This window comes from Mesitornis unicolor, unplaced genomic scaffold (assembly GCF_000695765.1).
Source record: "Mesitornis unicolor isolate BGI_N332 unplaced genomic scaffold, ASM69576v1 scaffold50806, whole genome shotgun sequence".
NCBI classification, from domain to species: Eukaryota; Metazoa; Chordata; class Aves; order Mesitornithiformes; family Mesitornithidae; genus Mesitornis; species Mesitornis unicolor.
The window spans coordinates 1-18,832 of NW_010192623.1; the positions used below are offsets into that span (position 1 = coordinate 1).

At 38.6% G+C, this 18,832-nt stretch overlaps 1 protein-coding gene across 1 annotated transcript; it reads right to left on the bottom strand.

Annotated features, from left to right (window-relative positions):
* Positions 1-3,066: 3,066 nt before the first annotated feature.
* On the bottom strand, positions 3,067-16,781 carry TRMT11 (tRNA methyltransferase 11 homolog (S. cerevisiae); the record flags this gene model as incomplete). Its single annotated transcript, XM_010187157.1, has 11 exons — positions 3,067-3,120; positions 3,271-3,406; positions 4,155-4,227; positions 5,612-5,776; positions 6,443-6,523; positions 10,635-10,791; positions 12,412-12,546; positions 13,600-13,692; positions 13,789-13,870; positions 15,870-15,943; positions 16,716-16,781. Coding segments are annotated over 11 exons (1,116 nt in total), but the record flags the coding sequence as incomplete, so codon positions are not given.
* Between the last annotated feature and the right edge of the window lie 2,051 nt (positions 16,782-18,832).

The window sequence follows — 18,832 nt, forward strand, 5'->3', positions numbered from 1 at the left end:
CTCTTATCCTTGATATGCCTTGAGATGGCAAAATTAATATAGATTCTTCACAAAACGGCTTACACTAGAAGGCTGCTATGCATTTTAATCTGATTAAAGAAATACAGGTACTCCAGAGTTTTTACATCATATATTCCAACCATCTTGTGACATAAAATGTGTAGAATAAATTAAAACCTCACAGTAAAGAGACTCTCACACGCATTTTCTGTGTGTATTTATATGATGTCAATGTATGCACACAGGCCTGCCCGTATAATTTCAAGTAGAAATTATCTCAGCCAATCAGAAGTAATAATTTATCCAATCAGAGCTGCGATTTTAAAACATATTCCACAGTCAAGATACATAAAGTTGCAAGAACAAGAGACTTAATGCTGTCTCCTAAAAGAAGACCATTATGCTCCAATTCCAAGTCATATTAAACCAGCTCTTAATAGACAGTGAAAAAAGACTTCAGAATTTGGTGTTACAAATGTATCACACTGGAGTTACTTTTTCTAAATGGAAGAAGAAAAAAAATCTGTTATCTTTTAACATCAGGTGGTAGCAACACTGGCTTGCAATTGAATCCTGTCTATAAAAGCAAGCAGCTAGTGTTTTAAATGCCTCCATCTCCTAAGCATACTATTTCCTAAAGAAGCAGCTTTCTCTAGATTGCTTTCAATCCTTCTATTTCTCCAAATGCTGAAAGAAGAATTTTAGAGCTTTGACTGGGACTATAGAAGCAAGAAGTATTGATCTAGCTAATAAGATAAATACGAGATCAGACATCCTTCCTATATACTGAAATAAAGATCTGCTATGTAGTTTTAGGTTTTGCAATAAGCTTTCCTGTAAGAGTTAAGACAACATAACGCAGAAAATGGTATATGGTATTGTCAGTGACTATGATTTCATATGAAATGCTTGCTCTCATGATTCCCCAATGCTTGGGGGTCAATAGAAGTCAGACTTCATATTTTTCCTCCAAAGAAGTGGATTTTTTGAATATAATTTACAAAGTAAATGGATTGTTCTGGGAGAAAGAAAAGTCAAAAGCAACACAACTCAAAATAGGATCCATCCAGGTGCTGACAGAAACCTTATCATTTCTTAAAGATAATAGCGAGCTGTTAAACAAGTAAGACAATACCGCATATAGACTTGTAAATAGCAAAAACACCAAACAGTACTGCCTCTTTGCATCATTACCAAGCTTCCAGATTGCAAAACAACCTTTCAGTCACTTCTCATGTGTGAAATCAAGTCACTGCTTCTGCTAGGTGAAGTAAAAACGTGCTTTTGACAAAGGAGAATCCAATTAATTCCCAACTGTTTTTTCTATTATACAAGGCTTGTGAAGCATCTAGTGCCACCAAACTGCCGCTCTGTCTTACAAAGGTAGGCACTCTGCCACAACATCTTAAAAGTTTCTCTTCATAACCCTATGAAAGCCTGACTGCAAAGGAATTAAAAGAATTCAGACTCAACAATGATTTCAATGTCAGATTGAAAGAGTAAACTTTGGAGCGAGATGCTATCTTGCAGAGGGAGAGATCACTATCACTTTGTTAAAAAGCCTTGTCTGTTAGCATTAATGCATATATTTCTACATTCCTTCAGGTAAAACTCAGAACATTATCAAATAAGAAATGCAGTAGCAGTGCTTTTAACAGACATCCATTTTAATCCAGTTTTGTTTTTAATTTAAGGTAATACACAAGGATCTCAAATAACACATGGATGTGATGGCAGGTGCTGCCAAGGGATATTTGATAGCACAACATATCAGCAGGCAGTATCTTAACTCCCCTCACATACTTGCTTTAATGTTTGTTCCCGCGTTCATCATTACAGCTGAAAATGAAGTAACTAAACTAATATTCTGTGCAATATAGTGACTTCAGTATTTCAACCTTCATTACATAGTCAATTAACAGTAGTATGTACAAATTTACTTTTCAAGAGGCAACCCAACTAGAGCTTGAGAGACCTGACCTCCCCAAAACAGCAACCAAAGTAGAACCAGAACGTGCAGTTCACAGTTATCTAAAGTTAAGCACTTCACACTGCTGTACTGAGGAAACATGCTTTTACCAATGTTCAATGAGCAGACAAAAAGCTCTGGTATCTTGACAAAAAGCATAAACTCAGTAATTCCAAACAGAGTTTATTGACATGGAAATCTAAGAATTCACAGGCACACATGGTTTGTCAGGGTTAAGCATGTACAGACACACATTTTGAACAATTAGCTATAATAGTTAGTGGCATTCATTGTTATGTTTATGAATAGTCTCACAAGGAAAAAAGTCCAAGATACCAATTCTATCACCAAAAAAAAGCAAGCTATTAAGTGCACTCTTCTGTTACAGCAGCATGTAACAGGAATGGCTTCTTTTGACCATCACTTTTTCAAACCAGCATGTGATAATTAAACGTAGGACTATCAGAAGCCATTACCATGGTGAAACCACGGACAACAACCACTTGATATATCAGTATAGATTGACTGCACATAGAAGCATGTAACACGGTAGAAGTTACCTTCAGTTACATCTACATCTGGAAGATACTTAGAAACAGCTACTGTACATCAATTCCAGTTTACTATGAAACAGTTTTGAAAAACAACAACAACACAAAAAACCCAAAAGCTTAAAACTTAATCTAGGAGAGGCTGAAGTAAGGTATGCAAACAGATGTCTTTCCTTTTACATCAAGTTTTGATCTGCACTACTGAGCAGACAGCATCCTGCAGTCTCTGCTGGCCTCTCTCGTCCTGAATGGGGCTGCTCCCCTGCGCTTCCTGCCTCTCATTGCCACCTCTTGGTCACTTGACTTTTGATTTCTCAAAAGAAAGCTAAATTAGTAGTGCCAAACCTCAAAGAGCCAAGAATGCTCTCTTACGGGACTCTGTCATACACCTCTATCAACTACTTTAGTAGAAACACATATTAATAAAAGCCTTGCTACTACTGTCTTAGAAATCTGTCTGCACCTTGAAAGTCTAGTTTCCTAAGCTTAAATCTCAACCCATTGGACATGCACCTGCAAGGACACGCAAAGGCTTTTTTCCTTTTGTTAACAGTCAGAAATTATCTCCATGCAAAAGCATAATTTCAAAATCTGCTCTCCCTCATACGAGGTTTCAAAATATGAAGTCTGAGCATTACTATGTACTAGTGCTAGTACTATGGAAGTTCCAGCTGTACTATGCCCCAGAAGAAAGCGGAGGGAGAATGCAGCATCCATTCCGACATGCTACATACCAGAAATCAAGAATACATACTCAGGCCTGTATATTGGCAGCCAGTAAACTAATCTTCCTCCCATCACCAGATATTCTGCCGCAAACTTCAAGAGGTCAAAAAAGATGTCACTTAGATGATAATTGGATGAAATGAAGCTGTGATTTTCTGTGCTAAACAAAAAAAATACAAGTGTAAACATAAAAGCACAAGTAAAAACTGCATTTTTAATTTGAAAAAGAAGTAAAAAATACCACAAACCCCTCAAAAAATACCAAACCACAAAATAGCACTATCTGAGATTTGCAAAACTACCCAGGACAACCCAGGAGTACAATTTCTACTATGAGGAGTATGACATTCCAAATTCCCCTTCTGGCTTTCTGGACTATCATGTTTAGTACTTGTGAAAGTCAAAGAATCACAAGCATGCTGGGAATAGTTATTTTGCACAGCATCATTCTGAAGGGCAACTTAGAGTAAAAGGCAGAAGACAAGGAAGGCCAGGCAGTGGAGAAGTCATGAGTTATCTCTGAAGAGAAAGAAGCAGCGGAAATCCAAGAAAGAAGGTTAAGGCTAAGAGGTATTCCATTTTACACTGATTTTGCAGCTTTTGCAGGGACTGGAGAGAACCCTTCAGGAATAGGAAACACAAAGTAATGGTGCCTCTCAGAGACAAAAAATAGGATCTGAAATCTGAACACATGCAAATGATAAGCAGGGAGAACAAAACCAAGAGGATTTCAGGAAGTCTCATACTAGTTTTGCAAACAGGACAAAAAGGGCTTTTCTTCTTTAGGTATTATTACTGTCATCTTTTTTAACTGCTGACAGCCAACCAAGAAATTGAAGATTCTAAAACTGTGACTAGGTTTCCGTTAAGACATTTATATTCTACAGCAGACGAGACAGCTTACCTACCTTCTTTCAGCTGATTTAACTGTTTCCTTCTGTGAACTCGTTCTGCGAGTAGCTTCTCTGATACCATATGGTGCTATACAAAGCAAAAGCATAATGCAGGGATGAGAACTTCACCCTTTGTCCAAATAACATACAATTATATTATACATACCCAACAGTGCACAAACCATGGCTTCCACAAAGATAAAAAAAAAGAAAAGCTTTAACAAAGTAATAGTTGGTAAAGATAATTTCTTCAAGATCTATTAAAAGTTTCTTGCTCCAAAAGGTTACTTTAAACTGTTTCAAAGAAAGCCCTTCAGATGTAAGAGGCTTCTAGTAGCCTAGACATTTGCTACATTACAAAGGACAAAATTTTTCTGTTTTCTTCATTAAAAGATATTCCTTACATTTACAACGTGCGAGAAATAATCCCATCCTGTTGTCTGACAGACACAACCATCTCTCCTATGCCATTTAGCTAACCTTTTTCAATATTAAACTGTATTGGAATTTCTTCTGTATTGGAATTTCTTGCCAACACATTACACAAATAGTAATCCTCAGACAGATAAGAAGAGCCAGAGATGGCTTTTTCTCATATATTTTTGCACATTTCTAATAGCATAATATACATATTTCATGTTCAGTATCTTTGTTTTTTGTGAGTCTTGTTTCAGCATCATGAAAGCACCAGCATCTCAATTTTGTAAATGTAGAAGTCTTGACAATTTGCAAACTCAGTTCTTAGTCATATTAATATTCTACATTGTCTTATTGCCAAACAGGCCAAAAAAATTACCAGGTAACCCACAAATAAAACTCACATTCCCTATTCCTAATTAATATTAATGTGTCATGGTAAGAGAGCACTAGAGATCAGATACTGCGGTATCAAAGTCTTTAATTTATTCCCTTAGCCTCTTCTCCCTCCCAGGCATGACAAATGGTGTTAAGCACATAGGTTCCTAAAAGGCCAGGGGATCTTTTCAAATTAGCAGTCATTCTAGTTAAGTGTATCAGAAACACATTAAAATTTGTCTTTGGAAGTATTCCAGTATGCATTTAACAAGTCTCGTGGTCCGTCAGAGCTGCACGACAGACTCCAGTGTGCTGCAGATCAAGTCCTGTCGGCAACATGGACCATGATAAAAAGTCTCCATGCGTCAATAAAGTTATGCCTATATTGAATGTGACTTTGAAGGACGATTTTCAGCCATATTATTTTCTACTGGCAAACATAATACTCTCTCCATGGAAGAGCTGTTACCCATTTATAACTATCTTTAAAATAAATGCAGTGATGTTAAACACAGATCAAATTTCCACAGTGCTACCCTCCACAGTCATCTCTTGTAATATGCAAACTGCAGATCTGAGCATTCGTCAAGACATTAAATCAACGTACACAGGCAGAGACATAGGCAATAATCTCTTAGTCACCATTACTAGGCAACAAAAAGCATTAACAAACTTACGATCTGTAATGATTGCATCAAACAGCATCCCTTTTCGCCATATTGATCTTGAAGAATCAGAAACGAGCGCATCAAGGTAGTATTTCTCTAAACCATACTGTCGGAGATTAGCTCTGATATTTTCATCTGGCCCTCTCCATTTCTGGTTCTTTCTGCTTGCCTTGCCTGGCAGGGGTGGGGCATGGACAGAAAAAACCCCCATACTCAGTCACAAACTATTTTATAGGAAAAGCTTTCATATACTCTATCATTTATTTTAAAGAAAATATTTAAATGTCACACACAAGCAAGAGTTTATCTCCTGCTTTATTGTACTCACACAAGTATTTGCGATAAAATTCGCAAGTAACAAGGAATAATGAAAATACATGAGCAACAGTTCCGCTGTACCATCTGTATAGGTTGTCACAGAACTTTTATAAAAATGTTTATTTGTAAGATCTTCACTTGAGACTATTGCTATCATAGTCCTGTCCAAAAAATCAGATATAATTTGCACTGTTTTCACAGAATTACGAATGGGACTAGACTTCCTCGGTTAGGTTATGAGAAAAGATTCCTACATCACAGAATAAAGAAACCGCACAGCTGTTGTCATTACTATTCAGAACTTTGTTTTGGTTTTCATTATTCCTATTATTAAATATTTCCTGCTTAAAAATTAAGAGAATAGCTTAGCTAGGATACGTGTAAATTGGTCAATAAAAATAAGCTCAACCACATAAATCCTGTGAAGATTAACGCTGCTTTAAAATGCACTAAGTACCATTCACTATCAGCAGTATTAAATAAGAGAGTAAGATTTCAGTGGTTTAGAAATATATGACATACCTAATCCATGGATTGTGTTGTAATCTATATCAGTACCACACACATATGCTCCAAAGTGTGCTGAGGAGATAAGAAGACCACCTACAAGGAGGAGAAAAGTGGAAAAGTACACACTGCTGTCGTAAGTGGTATCTGTGTTAGGACTTTTTGCTCAGAAGCTTCAGGAGTTTATACCAGTAGCACACTAGAACCAAAGCTAGACACAAGACAGAAAAAAAAACCAAATTAAAACTACCAACCAGTTAGAATCGCTATGCAACTATAATGAGCGATACTACTACTAAGTCCCTTGTCTGCTATAATACCTGATCTGCTATGCCCTATGTCACTCCTTATCTCTGGAGACTGTTCTTAGGAGTTTATGGTTTTTCTGTATTTCAAGGCAATAACATCCTCTAATCATTACATGAACCAAAACTTTTAATTCTACTTTGCAAGCAGCATAATTTCGAATTGTTGGCAAACAATATGGAAAATCATCACCAAACAAATGGCAATTTTACAGTGTCTGTTCTCTAAGTCAGCCTCCTTAACCGTGTCTAAAATCAAACTTCTTGCTTATGTGCCCATTCCCTGAGTAAGAAGCAATGGTCACGAACCTTGCAAATGTAAATATCTCCAGTGCAAATTGCAATATCAAAAAAGTTTCTGTCATTGTTTTGCAATGTGAGAGATGTGATATATTCAGATGCATTTCTTCCTGTGAGTATGCCACCTATTTATTAGCACACTTATCCTGCAATAAAGCTAGGTTTTTATCACTACTATTGTGATCTGCTTTCCTAAACAAAAAACAAAACAAAACAAAACAAAACAAACCCTTCCAAAAAAAGCACGTGTGATTTCCCCTTGAAACTGGGCAATGGTTGAATAGCCCACAGAAAGGAGCATCTCCATTATGTTCTTAACAGGTTCCAAATGACAAAAAGGACAGACAGCAGAGGATCACCAAAGAGCTGTGTTGTTAAGGAGGTATGCAGCCAACAGAATGGTCTAGAGCAGAAAAGTGACTGAGAGCAGGCTGTGAAACCCCCACTACTGATACCAAGTGCTTATAGATACAAACAGTCCTGCTAAAATAAAGGGGACAATTGCTGCAGGACAAGCACAGCGAACAACAAACACTCAGGCTGGCTGTGCGGAGGGTACTGGTTCTCCCATGCACTGGCAGTGGCGAGAGGAGCATCTCAGGGGTCTGCGTTGCTCCACGCCACTCACTCTGCACCGACAAATCCCTAACACACACTGTGCACAGGCCAAAGGTCCCATCTCAGGGCACTAGAAAATCCCTACATTGTTTGCTAATAACCTTTGCTAAGATTGAAGGTAAAGGAGAAAGAAAAAAAAAATCATAATCCTCTGCTTTTTCTTGTGAAATGGATCAGGGAAAAGCAAGGTTACTCACCCCAGAGGAGTCACCCATTTCCCTTCTCGGCTGCAATCCCTCAGAATAGACGGGCAGTACCTCCAGAGGGTCAAGACAAATTTAGCTAGCCCTGACCCCAAGTATGGCATACCACCCAGTCCTATAAAAAAAGTAAGAAGAAAGTACTTTGCCCATCTAAGAATGTTTGTAATCACAAGGGAGGGGGGAAAAGTTAGGAAAACAGGAACTTACAGCTTTTAATAAATCTCAGCTGGAACTAGTTCAATTGTGTTCACACAGAGGGTGTATGAATACTTAAATACATTATTATGGCCAGCCCTTTGACCTACTATATTAAATAGAAGTATACAAAATGTTAATCAGAAAATCACTGTGTCCCCTGAGGAGTATAAGTGGAATGACAATGGCCCACAGCTTCATGTTTTTCTATCAGACAGTGTCTATTTGCCCCATCTCTTGAGCACAGATGAGGGTCTGGTCATATCACTGACCCCCAGGATGTCAAAAAAAAAGTTCATGTCATTCGCAATTACAAAGCACCATGAATCGGCAAAGGTAAAGCTGGGACAAATTTTCCAAAGGTACAAGCAATAAGCTTACTGAGATAAACATACCAGACTGCCAAGGAGAACAATACAAAGTATTCAGGTAAAAGACTTGATTTGTACTTCTGGAAACCTCCAGGCTTCCTTCTGCCCAACACGGAGGAAAGAATATCTAAAAAGTGTCTGGAAGCTACGTTCTACAACTCAAAACCAATCCTGACCATTCCAATTCTGCTTTACAAAAAGGAGGAAGCATGTTTCCTAAACCAGCCTGGTCAAAAGCACTTTTCATTCCAAGGACAAATTCCAAGTGTCTGCTCTTACATTGATCTGGAGGACTTGGAATTTGGCTCACCTAGCAAAAACAGCTTCTTTCTAACAAGCAAGCACCATTTTGCAAGGCTGTTCTAATTCGGTAACATTTACCCTTGCAGCATGAAAAACAGGAAGAAACCAAGCCAAGTATTAAGGTTGCGCCAATAAAGAAATCTGAACTATGCTTTCTTTTAAGTACTCCTCAAATCCTGAACGTATGTTCTTTCCAAACCCATCACCTCAACCTCACTGCATCACTCAACTCTAAACAACCTCCCCAAATTCCAGTCGTAGCACCCTGTTGCACTGACAATCTTGAAAATCCTCTAAAGGATCTCGAGAGACAATTGAAATTCCTGGGATCTACTCACCAAAAGTAGGTGCAAAAGCCACTGTTCAGTTATTTAGTCATAAATATGCTTTACTGACAAATGGTGTACCACTCAGTATCTCCAGCGTCCCTGTGTACCTTTAATTTCGAGCCTGTACAATACAGGTGTCTAGACCAATAAAAACACATTTTGCAATTCAAATCATTAGGCAATTTGGGGAGAATTTTGCATATGTTACACTTTTGAACTGAAATGCTTACGACTTAACACTTGTCTTGAATTTCTGTAGCTTCATGAACTCTACATGATATTTACTCCTCTAACTTTACTCTTCCATCTTAGTTTTTCTTCAATTTTCACTCCCAAGAGAATGTATGCTCTCAGAGAATTTTTTGTCATTTAAGTTTAGCAGATTTTTGTAAAAAGAAACAAAACCACGGACACCAAAATAAAAGAAATGGCTTAGAGATGAAGTAGAGGAATTTCTTGAAGCTTTCAAAGAGTACTACCCATCTGCGAGGAACACAAGCATAAGGAAAAGGAGGAAATTTTCTAAGATATTATTATGAATGCAAAAAATAAGGTTGCATATGAACAAAAATTTAAGAGAAAAACATACAGTTCACTAAAGTCTTGTTTCTGAAAATATTATATCCCTAGTCTATTTTCCATGGTACAGAGAAGCCAAAAGCTAATAAGAATTTGTCCTATTAGCGACCCTGTATTGTTGCCTTCTCCCTCCCTAGCTTCTTTGTAATGATTTATGCAACGAATTCTTTTAATCCTCCCATTAACATAAGTATTCTTAATTGTGTACATCTCACACATAGTCTTCTTGATCAAAGTTTAGCAAAATCCAGGTCAGAAACACAGTCCTTGTTATGCCTTTGAAGAAACTATTACAGATACCTTAATGCCATATACTCTGGTATGATGAAACGGCACAGCCTGACACAACAGATCATCTATTTCACCTACAAAACCAGCTGAATTTCCCTTAGGCAAAAAGCACTTCTACGATACACACAGTAATAAGTGGAATAAAAGCTCCCCCTCCTGGCTTAACTAGGAAAAGCTCAGCTGGGGACACATACACGGTGTGAACAGTATTATACTAAAGATAAGGCGTGATAGCACAAGGAACTGATCACTGTTGAATGCTACAACCTAACTATTGCTATGTTGCATTTGATGACCAGAAGTGCCCTCAGCACTCCTCTAAATAGACACCTCCAAAAATGCTGCTCCTTGTAACGCTCTGAAAGCCGCTGCAGGGAGTCCTCTAGCCAGTACCAGCGCTTAGTCATTTTGGATCTTAGGAGGTCCATGACACACCTGAACTGGTGTTTAAGCCATGGTACATAAAAAAATTATAGTTAAGAGAGCTTATTTTATACTTCTGACAAGTCTGTTTATATCTTCTGAAGAAGGGGGGTCTCCCTCCCCCAAAATCTCTTTCAAGTTAAGAAAACATTCGTTTTATAATCACCATTTTGCTTTTGGTACCACATCAAATCTCAGTCGAGAACCAGAAGCAGCTGTGCCAGGTAAAAATGTAGTGTGAGCAGCAACAGAATCTCCCATTTTTCCCCACCAGTAGAAAAAAAATATACCTGTTCCAACAAATGGATCATATACAACATCATTGGGTTTTACTCTCCCCTGGTTTGCCATAATGAAAGACAGGCAGGCATCCATGCTAGTATTTCCAATAAAGTGTCTCCTTTTCACACTGTAGGACTCGATAAGTTCTCTTTGGCCATCTGCAATCTGTTGAAACATTTAAAATCACGGTCAGATCCTAGATAGAAGAGATAAGCAGACTGGCTAATGGATTTGCTTAAGTGGCACCATCCAACAAAGAGGTAACTTCTTCATCTCATATCACAACGGTTGGTTTTCTGCCTTCTGAGATTATGACAGATTTCTTCTCCAATCAATGGATGTCTTGGTACAATACCTAGATAAATTCTTCAAGACAGAGGTCAAAAATATACAAACAATTTAGAGGGAAAATTCTTCTGAAAAAGTAACAATTGGAGCAACTTTGCCATTATTCTGTGTACCAGAATAACAATTCCTGGCAATTCAAAGTTAAAAGTGTTTCAAAATGTTAAGGAGTAGGAATGCACGTTAACATGTGCATGCATGCATACACACACATGCACATGCTTAAAGTCACATGGAAGTTTCATCTTCACTGGCTTTTCTCTCATGCTCAAAATCTAAATTTAAGATAGCATTGCTAGATCAGAATTTACTGGAAAAACAATCATAGACCAAATGCTAGCATTTTTACATTGGACATCCAAAACATGTTGAAAAGGACAAAAGGAGTCTGTAGGAAAACATGTTCCAAAGCTATTCCAACACTATTCTCCAGCTTCGGTCAACATCAGTCTTACTGTGCCAACAAAATAAATTTTGCCTATTTTTTTCAGGTTCGTTTACTTATTTTTAAACACGTAAGGAATCCAGCACAGATGGGACAAGAGCTGCAATGTTTTCCAGTATCACCACAACCTGGGGTGATTTCACATTAATCACAGGCTTGGAGAATATTCACAGATGCAAACAGATCACTTGGATCTCTAACTCGTCTGTACACAGCCCCTGATGACAGCTGTACAACCTCACCAGTGGTGCTCCCTCCATCCAGCTGCCTCTGACCGAGGACATTGCAAGCCCACATTCCCATCGGTGGCTGGTGTCATTCTGGAAGATATCCTTTGGGGAGCCACTTTTTCTTCACAAGAAATGAAAGACCTGATTCAGACTTCCTCAGAATATCCTAATAATGCAGCAGGTTTGGACTGCATACACCCAACAGGCAAGAATGTTTGTAGTAAAGACCTCAGATGATCAGCTCCAGTTTCTGAATGTGGTTCCTACTATACAGCACTGCACTCTCAGTGTCCCGCTGGGTGAGAGATGCCTGTCAGGACCACTTGAAGCACTTATAGGATGCTCAGTGGGGCCAATGCAACTCAGTGGGACCACAAGCCATCTACTGCTCCTGTAAACCTTTCTTCACATTTGAAGCAAGCTGCTGGTGCTTGCAGCTCCATCTGGGCACACAGTAACATAACACACCACCACAGCTGTACAGTCTCACTGCTGTGTTGTGTTGCCTCAATGGAGAGCAAAATCAGGTGTGTTCCCAGGCACAGCTTCAAATTTTCCACCTCTGAACTGCTCAATTAACCTGCTTTTTCCTAGTCACAATAAGGATTTTCAAGACTTGCATCAGTGTATTATGCAGTGACAGATTCAGCCATAACAATATCGTCTGCTTCCATTAAAACTCAACACAATTTTTCACATTTAGATTGAAGAACACTTTCCTGAAAATACAAGTTCATAAGAACTGAAGCAAACATACTCACGCACCCATCTACCAAAATACAGATGAAAGGGCTCTTCAGGAACATTATTGGGGTCCATTCCATAATCTTCCAAAATCCAGAAGATGTGTTCTGGATTCTTTAAATTTACTTTTCCTTTGAATGGCAGAAATTCAAGGGCCTATACAATAAAGAAAAACAAAATTAAAAAAAAACAACCACCCAAGGTTAAATTTTTTAAATATGCAGTCCACAAAAAAAAATTAAAAGGAAAAAAAAATCAAAAACCAAACCACAATTCCACTTGTGAGAAATTATGGATTAGTACTAAAAGTACATTCTCAATATTCTCTGGGTTTCTGAAATGCCTTTCTGGTGAATAAAGATAGCTCAAATAATTAAGGAACAGAAATTGGGAACCATAACTTTTTTTATTAACTGAACAGAACACAGCTTTAGAGATTAACTCTGCACATGAATTATACAATTTTCAAGCTATAAAAACAACACTGATGATGAAGAATGGGATTTAAAATTTCAGTGACGTGCAGCTACACCAATTTACATAATCAGCATTATTTCACGTACACAAAAACTGAACAAACGGGCAAGTGTAGCTACTATTAATACAGATAATTTCAGCATCTGTAGATGAAGTAAATAGGATAAATAGCTGCTAAAATAGAATGCAGAAGAGCAAAAGTTAACAGTAATTTAGAAAAAATTCCTAATTAACATATTGATACAGTTAGGAGGAAAGCAAAAGTGCAGGCAAGAGCACAAGGACAGAACAGGAAACTAGCCCACAGTACACAGCTTGCAACTGAAGTCACTTGTTCTGCAACGTTGCAGAACACACATTCTGCGATGACAGATGCCTCATAAGGAGATCAAGTAACAGATTTTCCAAAAAACGTAGTACCTAACTGTAGCCATTTGAATCCTATCGTTTTGGACAATAAGCTTCAGTTCCCCCAGCACACTGGGCTAAAATCAACAGTGATATTTATTTGTCTTACATGGTCTGTTTAGGAAAAAAAACCCAGAAAGTCATTAATTTTGAGGGGATGTTAATTCAGACACAAAGATCTCATTTAGAGCTGACAAGACACAACCTATAAACCACTTTAAGATCTTCAGTAAACCCAAACTTAAATACACTGATATAGGATAGAATTTAAAAAAATAAATTCAATTAAATTAAATGGGAAAGATTTCTTAAGCATCTACTTACATCTATCTTTTTTATTTTCTGTGCTTGGGTCAGTGTTTTATTAAATGTATGAATATGTACTTTGTAAGTAGAGTCTGGCTGTAGATATGGAAGCTGAAAAAAAAAAGCAAAGACACTTTCACTAGTATAGCTGCAGTGCTATTCAGTGCGATTAAGAAACTGTATTTTCCACATTCTTTACATACATACCATCTTGTCCATTGGGTAGTTCTTCAAAGATGCATAGAGCTCCGCTGCAGATCTTCCATGACCCCACAGTTCAAATAGAGACCTGGAATTACAAAGATTGTTACAGTGCAGTCGCATACAGGGAGTGGAAATTGCCTTACAGATACTTACTCCTTTTAACCTTCTTGGCCAACGTATTTAGGCTGTGCTTCATGGAGTACTGAAGAACATTATTTAACTCTTAGCACGTGCTTAAGTTTTGTTCTTAACAGCGGCACACTGATTTTTAATTGTAAGCTGATAATGCCATTCTTATTTTCTGTTTTGGTAACATGTACTAAAAGGTAAATTTCAGTCTTAGTACCCTTCAATACTACCAGACGTTTTTCTGGCACACAGTGATACTAGCAACTGAGACAAAATTCATTTGTACCCACCAATTTGATGGGGTAAGCAAAGGCTGAAAAAGGTCAAGAACAGACTTTCAGATTACTACCCTGGAGTAAAACAAATCACAAAACTGTAACATCCTGTGAATAATGACATCATCAGAGGTTCTATTCCAATTTAAGATGTGGTTATGACGTTGGACATTTTCAGATGTTCAAACACTATGCTGTCATTTTACACTTTTTTTCTCTCTTTGTTTCCATATTGATGGCTTGAAGAAAAGCACTGCCTCAGAAGATGAGAGAATCGATGCCACTGTAATGAAGGCACAACACTGTATCGTAGACCTTTCCCCCAGCATTCAAATATCCCATGTAGCCCTTCCATACCAAAGAAGAAAGTCCTTTTAGTACAGAAATTCTGGTGTCCCAGTGGTGAGCTATTATTTTGTTAAAGTATTCCTGAATAAACTCTTCAAGGCTACATTTCTAACCTGCATTTACCCTGAAAAAAAGTACACTTTTTGCAGCGTCTAATTTTTTTCCCTAAAGCATCTGATACATCCACTGTGAGAATTTAAGCTACGTTTATAGATGTAGCAATGAAAATGCTGACAGCATAGGCTGTACTAGAGAGAACCGAATACTCATCTTCATCAGCTATTGGAGAAACTCTTATCCCTTTCCGTCCCACTTTTTACTTTTATACATATATGCATATTGGGAAAAAAAAAACACAAAATGCTCGGGAGATTTTATATTTAGATAAATGTATGCTTCAGAGCTTTAAATATTCACTAGCAGTGCAATGGAGATGCTCCAGCAGTCTTACTCTAACATATCTCCCCCCAACAAGTAGTAAACCAGGAAATAAAACATGGGCCAGTCATATTTTCTTCATAAAATAAGCACACATTAGCTGAGAGTGCATGGCTTATGGAACAACTGCAATCTGTTTTGTGATGTTCTACTTCCTTAGTTGCCTATGGTTGCTTTTTGAAGTGCAGAGCAGCTTATCCCCATTGGAAACATACTGTCATAAGGACAATTTTGAACACACAGAGGTTTTTTAGGACAAGGTGGACACCTCAAGTCATTGTAGGTAAAAACTGGATACCTGACACAACAAGCACTCAACAGGGACCATGCAGCACTCTGCAGGGGCGCCCAAATTAACCCTGAGCAGGACAGCGCAGACACACCACATTTAGTACGGTCAGTGCCATACCACAGCTATGCTGCTTCTGGTCCTGAACCATAGCTCCAAGGTATCTCTCAAGTCTCACTGGAAAGCATGTTATTCAGACACCTCTAAAAAATACCAAAAGCTGCTGGAACAACCACTCTCTGGCATATTCCTGTGCTCTTGAATTTCCTAGAAGGACCTCTGCTGCAGTGGTCTGGGCTGAGAGCTCAGGTACCAGCACTAGGAGAGTGACACAAGGAATTGCTCGCTACCTTTCCCTTCCAAACCTGATTTTCAGTTTTTATGTATCACTGTCTTTATATTTTAATTCCATACACATTTTAAAACAAGCCCCTAACTAAACATCACTCAAGGTAACTAAAACATCAGTGACACTACCATTACAGACCGGTACTGGCTCGTGTACAACTATTTTAAGACCCCATACAAAATCAATATTTGCCACAAGACAGGAGAACAATTTTCCACCGCCTACATTATAATTTACAAGATTGTTCACCTCTTACTTTGCACATACTGTTCGCTTCATTAGTCCTCTTGCCATCTCTTCTGAAGGAATACTGAGAATCCAAAACGGAGACTGAAATAAAGAGAAGATAAGTAACGCAAATGCCTAGCTGGATGTTGTCACACAAATTACACAGTTACACAATTCTGTACCATAAAAACAGAACATGCATGCCGAAGATTAAAAAAAAATAAAAACAAAACACATAAATCTGTTGACCGCACAGATAATGTGAAGATAAAACATTTAATTTGAGATAAAACTTGAGACTGGATGAAATTTTATTAGGTATTTCATTTCCATTTTAATTCCACTTTCAATCTTTGACTTGGTAAAATCATATTATCTGTTTATGCTTCTCTAGATGACGCATCCTCTAAAGAACCGTAACATTTAGTTACACACAAGCAGTAACTGAAACCCAGTGACAGTCTCTGGCTAAGCACTGAGACGAGCATCATACAGTTTCCTAGCTGCACTCTTCTGGATACACCCTCTTACTGATTTAGAGGCAAACACCAAATTCAAAGAGCTACTAAGTATTTCCACGGATCAGCTATTCGGGGAAGCCAGGAGAGCCTCCCAGCAGGTGGCACTGTTTATTTTCACACTGTTAGACCAAAGCAACCTGAGGTGCATTTCATGCATCTTTTACTCAACTCCTTACTGAAGTTTTTTTACCCAAGTCCTTACTGAAATTGAGAATCCGTCATTTCAGCAAGATTTCTTATTTTCAAAAAAACCTTCAAAATGTATTATGCTACTCACATTTAATAAAAATACTATAAAGAATATACTTGTATACTATACATACACTCAAGTGAAATATTTGGCCCTCACTTACATTTACGTGAATTTCCTGCTCACTGCTGAACTGCCCACCATAAAGCGAGAGTAAAGATGTTATTTCCTAAAGTGAAAATACAAAGGTCAGGCTTTAGGAGCATTAACAAATGTTTTAAAGAGAGTAGAGGAAAAAAAAAAGGCAGCATATCATAAATTCTAATGCAGACTGGCAACAGAAGAAATAATGGTGTTTACTACTGACTTACTGTGGGAACAGACAATTACATATTCTTAAGAGTAATTGTGTGAATTGGACAGAGGGTCCCAATTAAATTCACCTTGTACAAACTCTTCATGAACTGAAAAAAATTACTCTCCTGCTGTAAAAGCAGCTGACTGCCTTTCTCACAGTTCAGCTCCAAATGACACTGCTGCACAACAGAACATCTGATGTTACCTCTCAGTGTCTGACCTAACTGAAGCGAGATCCCTGAGCACAGAGCATGCTTTTTATTGGCTAAGAAATAAGAAACACAGACTTTTACTCTACAGACACTTAAGAGCAATTGTGGACTTCAAGAAGCACCTTCAGCTGCTGTGATCCACCATCACCACCACCAAGAACAGCAGTGCTCATCCCATGGGAAGGCGTGGTAGAGATGGAGATCAGGAAACTGATCTGGCTGAAAATTCTGTGCTTGCTCATTTTGGTGAGCTAAGCTTTCAGACAAATCAGGTCCCTAATGCAGCTCATCACAAAGCCAAACACGTGGCTGAGCAGACACCAGAGCACAAGAAAAGGGAAACAGAACTGCTTTCTTCAGCAGCTGTACCAAGAGCAACTACAACACTGGTGAAGAAAAAAACACTTTATATGTTACATACACTTTTTTTTTTACTTTATCTGATGCCCTTGTCTAAAGAATAAAGATCACAGATAAATATAATAAATTCATGTTCCAGTCCCACAAGACAGATAGTAAACAATAATGCTAAAGAGAAAGCCTTAATTAAAACAAGGAAAATAAATAAGATGATTCAATACTCATGAACTATTTTACAGTGTATGTTCTGATGAACTACCAATTCTAACAAAATAACTCTGCATTTCAGCACTATCTTAAACACTAATGTATCACCCTATCATATCACTAGGTCTTCAAGACGGCACCTAGAAGAGCAGGTAACATCCAAATTTGTTACAGACTATAGTAACTCTAAGTCATCATGGGGGGGGTCAAGAAAAATAATCACAAGTTTAATTTACAAACAAAAGGGTTTTCTTGTAAACATGGAAACTGAGTGTATGCTAAATTAGACATTTACCCAGGACCCATAATAAACACCAGGGCCTCATTAAAAAAATACCTGGGAGCTTGGTAAGACAAAACCAATTTAGTGACAAGGAACAAATTCTGCAGCCCAAATTCTGCAACCAACTGGCACAAAGGTGCCAATAGCCAGCAGATCCATAGTAGTCGAGGCAGGACTTGCTGGCCACCACCCTTATGTGCTCCAACCCCACTGCAGAAGCAGGTCTACTCTCCCTCATCCCACATTGGCCAGCGCGACACAAACTCTTCTGACCGCAAGGAAACAAATGCTCAGAATTAAAAGCCAAAAGCAAGCAGTCCTCAGTGCTACCAGTGCAACGCTGAGAACGGAGACTTGTGACCGGGATCCCAGCCAAGGTCTCGGAGAACTCTGGTCAATCCCAGCCACATGCCAGGCCCTAGGACTTCAAAGAAGCCCAGTCCTTGCTGCTTCTCCAGTCGTCCTCCAGAAAATTAAGATATTCACACTCTCCTGCCTCATGCAGCTCCGTAAACACCTGGGAGGAACTCGAATGTCTCCAGGCCAGCACTAACCATCTATGTCACCACACTGGTGGCAGCGCTTACACAGCAGTTCAAGCAAAGTGAAGAGTCAACAAAACAGGGCCTTAGAAACATTTTCTTACACCCATTTTTTCCTCCAAGTTTCCATTTCTCATCTGGAGCCCCAGGTACTCTGCTGACAACCTCTCCTGGCTGCAAAGGCTCTGGAAAGCGGCAAGGAAAGCGTTGCCCTAGAGCGAACACGAAGAGGCTCTCCACGGAGGCTGTGGGCAGGAAGACGAAGCCTCCGTCCGCTGCAAGCCTGAGGGGAGAAGAGACAGCCCCGCTCCTGAGGGTC